This window comes from Elephantulus edwardii, unplaced genomic scaffold (assembly GCF_000299155.1).
Source record: "Elephantulus edwardii isolate Elephantulus edwardi_28Jun2011 unplaced genomic scaffold, EleEdw1.0 scaffold00174, whole genome shotgun sequence".
NCBI classification, from domain to species: domain Eukaryota; kingdom Metazoa; phylum Chordata; class Mammalia; order Macroscelidea; family Macroscelididae; genus Elephantulus; species Elephantulus edwardii.
Window position 1 is genome coordinate 3,496,211 of NW_006399924.1, and position 7,672 is coordinate 3,503,882.

Sequence of the window (7,672 nt, forward strand, 5' to 3'; positions counted from 1 at the left end):
TTGGATAATTTTCAGCAGAATCTTGCTTGAATGTGATATCAATGATATTGTTCAGTAATTTCCACATTCTGTTGGGTCACCTTCCTTTGGAATGGGAACAAATATTGATCTCTTCCAGTCAGTTGGCCAGCTGGCTGTCCTCCAGATTTCCTGGCACAACTTAGCACATCCAGGGCAGCATCTGTTTGTTGAAATAAATCAATTCGTATGCTGTCAACTCCTGGAGCCTTGTTTCTTGCCAATTACTTCAGAGCAACTTGAACTTTCTCCATCATCATAGGCTCTTGCTCATATGTTCTTTCATAAAATTCCTCTGTGTCAGCCAATTCCTTCTGATACAGTGACTCTGTGTACTCCTTCCATCTTCTTTTGATACTTCCTGGATCATTCAACATTCTACCTAAACTGTCTTTAAGTATCGCCACCCGTGGCTTGAATTTGTTTTTCAACTCCTTCTGCCTAAGAAAAATGAAAACAGCATGGGCTTTCATCGAATAAGGCTGAGTGCCCAAAAGAAATAGAGTGTACACTGTCTATAAAAACCCACAAACCTCCTTTTTCATTCTGGATGGATCAGGCATACCCTCACGTTTACCTACTCACCATAACAGATTGCGCTAACAGCATTGTAATCATGTGACTTATGACCTATCTGACTCTGTCCTCCACACAGAGCAAACCAGAACACATCTTTTAGATTTTAAACATACTGTTACCTCTGTATTATGCTGTTGCAATCACTTGTACCTCAGTCAGGTATCAGCATTAGTTCAATGAACTGTGAGGATGTAGTATCACAGAGCAGAATGTAAGTGTACAAGTTTTAAATTGCTAATTTAAGACAAAAACTACTCATGGACCTCAACTCATGCCCATCAACAAACATCTTACAACAAATGAATGAAATTATTTCCTATTATACCTTATATGTACTATTTCCTTTGACTATCTCAGACCTGAGCAACCAAATTACAAGTCCCAAATAAATTTTTAATTACCTATTTTAGAATGTAAATATTTGTGTTACTATTCCAAATTTGAATATAAACTTTTATTCGGTTAGTAAATTTGTTCATTTTTCAGTTATTAAAATTTATTTGCTACAGTAGAACCAAATTCTAAAGTAGCATAATTTACATCCAGGTAAAGTGAAATGGTAACAGCTATATAGACAGCAAAAACAAATGCTAAAAGAAAATAATTTATGAATCTTGACATTTCTCAACCAATTGTCTGTCACTACATCATATTATGGTGACTTGCCTGGTGCTGTGATGCTGTAAGGAGTTACAAAATCAAAGGAAAGGAAATGCTTAGCATTTCTCAAGCTGAAAGAAGGGAAAGGGAGAAAGAAATCCAAGTCTCAAGTTCTACAGAAGCTTAAAATAGAACATAAAATGAACACCCAAACTCACTGTACCACCAATAAGAATTGGCTGATGTCTATCCATTTCAGGAAGTAGTATATGATCAAGAATGTTGTATCAGGCTCTGTAAATGTTAAAGGTAGGCCTGATAGAGGCCACCCCTACACAAATCCATTTTACACCACCAAAATTTTATTACATTTTAGTAGAGGTTATATTCAGCACTGATTCTGAGTTTTAAACCACCTCAGTGTGCAAAAGACATTATGCTTTGTCCTAGTGCCAGTTGGCACATGGGGAAGAGCAGTGACTGAGAGCTGCTCAGCATAGTGTGAAGACTCAAATGACTTGAAGTAATTTACATTGTAGATATTCACAATAAAAAAGTTAATGTAAAACAAAAAAAAGAATCCGTGGTACTGAAGGAAGATGTCTAAAGTGCAACAAAAGCATTGGTGAATACAAGGATCTAGGAATACGAATGTCTCCACAAATAGATTAAACACTGGAAGCACGCTGCAGTGTAATTTATTGTTCAAAATGGCTTTCCTGGTCACTGTCTTTGATTTTAGCCACATGGCTTGGTGGAAACATGCAAATAAGGTGTCTAGTCTATGAGTGGAATTTTAGTTAATTTTGCCATTCCACTAGGTTTTCAATTGAGCATATTGAGGAAGAAATTGAGAAGTTTACTACTAGCAAGGAAGAAGCAGCTGAGAATGTATTGCATGTTGTGTGGGGTCAGAGATTCATGTGCCAGTCATATCAGGACCTACATGACAGCCCATGAGTTGCAGCAGAGAACCAAGGACCAGTATGAAACAGTGCTGAGCTGGGTCTGCTGCTTCACACAGTGAGAGCCAGGGGCCTTCACCTAAGCTTGCTGGGAGACTTCGGTGGGAGATGCCATAATTGGCAAGACTAAGAGTTCTAGGGTCCTAGACATTAAAGAATTTTGATGATGATAATTCAAAAATTGTTGCAGCAAACATCAAAAGGGGATGGCCATAAAGTTAAGCCAGATTTAGAAAAGGACATGGAATGAGGTATATCATTACTGATGTCAGATAAGTCTTAGCTGAAAGCAGAGAATACTAGAAAATGTTTACCTGTTTTATTGACTATGAAAAGGCATTTTACTGTGTAGATTATAATATATAGATACAATAAATTATAGCTAACATTGCAAAGAATGAAATATTTATGTCTTCACAAAATGGAAATTATTTGGTTTTACTTGAACTTTATTATTTTTAGCAAGCCATTTCAAAATACAGTACTCACCATTATGCTGAAACAACATGGAAACATGAAAAGAATTATTGCTCTTAGTAAGTCAGAAAGTTTGAGAAACTGTTTTCAGTGAAATAAGCTTGATGTTTCAGTTTGTAGATTTCACTCCTGATATTTCTCACACAGATCAGTTAAATATTGTTTCATGATCTGTATCTCTTAACAGATGGAAAACCTGAGTGATTTACCTCATTTACTAGTTTAAAAAGTCATATGAAGAAATTATAAATCAAGTGATGGCTACAAAATATGTAGCATTTCCAAATGCTGAGAACAGTTTTCTATGACAACAATGACAATATGTTAAGGTACTATAACGACAGGCAAACGAGAAGCTTATAATGTAATGAATATGACATGTTCATACCATGTGCTGTATATTCACTTAAATCTTGTAAGTGAATCTTACAGAACAGAATCCAATAGATTGTTCTCTGGAAGTAGTCGATTCTTTAAATACTGTTCAGTTGCTCTAAACATTTTTTTCCCCTGTCATTTATGGGCAGTTCCTAAAATGGTACCTCTGGCAAAATGCCCAAAGTATGTGAGATAGAGTGTGAAAATCTTTGTGTTTTAGGAATAACAAGGCTTCACCTCTCCAGGACAGACTTGTTAGTTCTCTTAACAATATATGGTATGTTCCTTATGCTTCTCCAGCACCACAACTCAAAGGCATCAATTCTTCTGTCCTCTATGTTCACTGTCCAGCTCTCGGATACATAACAAGTAATTGCAAAGACCTTGATTTGGGACAGGCACACCTTAGTCTCTAGACAGACACTGTTGCTCCACTCTGGAGAGGTCCCTGAGAGCAGATTTTCCCAATGCAATTCGTCTTTTGAATTCCTGATTGCTAGTGACAAAAGTATTGATTGTGGAGCCAAGCAAGCTCCTTTCCATCTATTATGATGCTGCCAATTGGCCCGGTGGTGAGAATCTTTGTTTTTTTGATAATTACCTTCAATTCATATTGTAGCAAATGCTTAAGGCCCTCCTCAGTTTCAGCAAGCAAGGTTCTATCATCTGCATAATGCAGGTTGTTGATAAGTCTTCCTCTAATCCCGATGCCACATTCCTCCTTACAAAGTCCAGCCTCCTGAATGATCTGTTCTACATATAGACTGAAAGGTATAAAGACAAGAGATATCCTTGATCCCTTTCTGATTTTGAACCATGCAGCATTTCCTTGCTCTGTTCTGATGACTGCTTCCTGGACCAAGTATAGGTTTTGTGTGAGCACAATCAGGTGTTCTGGGATTCCCGTTATTCTTTTTTTTTTTTCCTTTTTCTTTTCATTCTTCTCAAGGTTAGCAACAATTTGTTGTTATCCATACAGTCAAATGCTTTTTCACAGTCAATGAAACACAGTTAAGATATTTTCTGGTACTCTGTTTTATCCAAGATCCATCTGACATTTGCTGGCTGATGCTGATCCTCCCTCCCCTTTGTGAAGTTACCAAAAAAGGTCAGGAGCCCTCTCACCACATTCCTCACACCATTTTTACACCTGTCCCTTCCAATCCCAGCTTCTCTTATTCCTGTTCCTTGTTTCATTTCTTGTTACGGCACTTTTTATCATCTGGAAGACCATATAGTTTCCTAACTAAAATGAAAGCTCCATGAAGACAAGGATTTTTGTCTCTTTTGTTTTCTAATGTATCCCTAGCACCCAACAAAGAGAGTTAACAACACTACATGCTCAGTAATTGTTTGTACATGGGTGAATTTACTTCCCCATCAAGCAGCAGATTAAAAACACTGTGTTAGATACTGAGACATGTAACGCCTAGATCCTTCACAACCTTTCACCTACACTACTGCAATTGATGCTCAGACAGTCTCTAAGATTAGTAGATGTAAAGAGACACACATACCTCTACTAGTTATTAATATGGTTTTGACACAATTGAAGAGATTTTGAAATTTTTAAAACATTACAAACCAAATACTGATAAATTATAATTTCCAAGCAGTTTACCATCACAGAAGCATTAGAAAGAATAAGCTCAAAAAGTATCACTCACTCACTGCTGTCAAGGTGAAATTGACTCAGAGCTGACTCTCCCCCTCCATTGGGTTTCTGAGGCTGTAAATCGCAGGGGAAGAGATTGACCATCTTTCTCCTGTGGATTCACTGGTGGACTCTAAGAACAAAGGCAAGGTCTTTGGGTCCCAGTGCAATTTCCTACAGCTATGAGACCAGAGTTCTCTATCCCAAAACTCTGGTGTGCCACATACCACGTGTTTGTATCTTGGATTAAAATAAGAATGAAAGCATATGAAGTTCATTCAAGTAGAGTTCCTTCTTAAACAATGTGGATGCATCTAATAAGGAACGTACAAAGCTATCCAAGAAACCAGTAAAGACTTATTTTATTTTAAAGTCTTAAATAAAAAGAAGTGCAACAATCTCAAACAAGAAAATTAAGCTTAGTCAGAAAAGACATTTTTCTAGACATGTGTCTCTCCCTCTCTCATTACTATCAAATTAGTACCAACTCCTAGTTGACGTTCCTGACAGTTTTCAGAGGTTGTAAACCAAACAGGAGAATACTGTCTATCTCTCTCCTGCAGAACCATTGGTGAATTTGAACCCAAACTCCTTATCCAGTAGGCCGTCAGAGCTCCTTGATGGTTGTAGATATGTATAAAAGACAAAATACAATGCATATACCCCACTACTGAGGTTGCTTTATGCTCATTTATAACTTTACTGATCAGAAATTGCACAGCAGAAGGTTCTTTTTCATCTTTAAAGAGACTTAATAATGGTCAATGTATAACAATCATTCAAGAAAAACTTGATTTATTATCCTTATTATGTATGGAATTAGATATTGCTCAGCAACTTAACTCTGACAAAACCACAGAAAATTTGTGCAAAGAATGGGAAAAAATGTAACTATAAAATATCAAATATAAAAGATCTAAACATAAAATAGACTAATTTGTTTTAGTGTTTGTTTCCTGATCATTAAATTTTCTTTCATCTTTTCATTTGTTCATATATAATCATGGAATTTATTACAAATCAAGCATCAAAACAGAAATATGAACCATTTTAAGAAAAAATAAGATATCAGAATTTTGCATTGAGTTTTTTAAAACAACTAAGTTCATGGACTAATTTTCTTTATTGTACAATATGCAGAATATATTCTTATAGAAAATGTGATACATAGTTAAAAAAAACCTTAGTATCCAGCATCAAAAAAACAATTCTATAATTTATATCATACAGCTAAAGTGGTATATGCCACTCTTGTGTTCAGTCACCAATATTATAATCATATTTTAAAAGAAATTACATCACAGATAGCTAAGGCACACACACACATATTTATACATGTGGATATCTAATTTAACATATCCCATTCAAATGCATGAGTAAGCAGAGGAGGGAGTATCACAGATCAACAGTATTTAGGGCCCATTAATGCCTTACCTCATATGGAGAAAAGGGAAATTTGTTGGTAATCAAAGGTTCGACTGATGTAACCAAGACCTACTCTCTCAATTCCATTGCTCTTGGTTTGACTCTATGTTGGTTCATTAATAGGCTGATTTTTCCTGATTGCTCAAGGAAGATCCCCATGACTAACACTGCTGGAGGGCCTGGTTGTTTTAACTTAATCCATTTGGCCATTCCAGAACCAATTATTGCTAATGCATACTGTTGTCTAATTAAGTAGGATAGTGCCATAGCTCATACCTAAGAATTGCTATGGTCAGTCCTAAACAATCTTTTTTTATAAAGAAAAGAAAACAAAACCATTAAAAAGAAAAATGTAATGAGTCTTTTTAAAGCCTGAACTTTGATAGTAATAAATGGATTTGGGAGTATTAATTACTCTAAGGGAAATGTTTAAAGTAAAACATGATGTGATCCAATCAATAGTAATGTAGATCTGTTTCTGGAAGTTTGCTTGAGTTTTTTCCTTCCTTTTCTTTTCATTTCAGGTGTCAGTAATTCTACCCCATCAAGCAAACCTACAGAATCTCTTCAGTCAAGTAGCTCCAGTTCCTTTCTAAATTTTGGTATGTGTATAATTTTTATAATTTTTCATAAAGAAATGTTCATCTAAAGTATCCATTTACAGTAAAAGAGATACACATTTCAATGATTTGAAGTTGCATGTATAAGACCTTACGTATATTATTTTCTGTGCAATATGACCTTGGTGACTTCTTCTCACATCACATAGGACTGCATTGCTATCTATCTATCTATCTATCTAATCTTTAGAAAAAATCATTAGAGAAGTTCAGTATCAGCAGTCAAAACCAGGCCAGACTGTGGAACAGACCATCAATTACTCATGTGAAAATTTAAATTGAAGTTTAAGAAAATGAAAACAAGGCTACAAGAACCAAAATATGACCTTGAGTCTATCCTACCCGAGTTAAAAATCATCTCAAATAATGCTTGAAGCATTGAACACTAATGACAGAAAACCAGATGAGCTGTGGGGGATGATATCAAAGACAATGTCCTAGAAAAAAAGCAAAAAGTCATTACAAAGACAGAGGAGAAACAAAAGACCAAAACAAATATCAGAAGAGACTCTTAAAATTGCACTAGAACATCAAGAAACCAAAACATAGGGAAGAGATGCCTAAGTAAAAGATTAATAGAAGATTTCAAAAGGCAGCTTGAAAAGACAAAGCAAAGTATAATAACAGAATGAGCAAAGAGCTGAAGTTGGGAAATTAAGAACTCATTCAGCATTTTTTAAGCTGAAAGAACTAAAAAAAACAAATTCAAGCCTTGAGTTGCAATTCTAGGAGATGGCAATGGGGTAAAATCTTGAATGATCCAGGAATCATCAAAAGAAGATGGAGGGAATACACAGAGTTACTATACCCCAAAAAATTTATCACCACCAAAATATTTCAGGGAATAGCATGTCAGCAAGAGCCAATGATGGTAAGGGAAGAAGTCCAAAGTATACTGAATGCATTGGCTAAACAAACATAAGATCCTATGGGGGAGAGAATAGTCTAAAAGTATT

The 7,672-nt window shown here is 35.6% G+C and overlaps 1 protein-coding gene across 1 annotated transcript in view; it reads left to right on the top strand.

Moving 5' to 3' along the window:
* PTPN22 (protein tyrosine phosphatase, non-receptor type 22 (lymphoid)) overlaps window positions 1–7,672 on the top strand; it is a 104,058-nt gene that overhangs the window by 86,029 nt on the left and 10,357 nt on the right. The window contains exon 20 of the mRNA XM_006895701.1: window positions 6,621–6,698. Coding sequence (XP_006895763.1) covers window positions 6,621–6,698 — 78 coding nt within the window. The remainder of the gene's footprint in view (window positions 1–6,620; window positions 6,699–7,672) is intronic.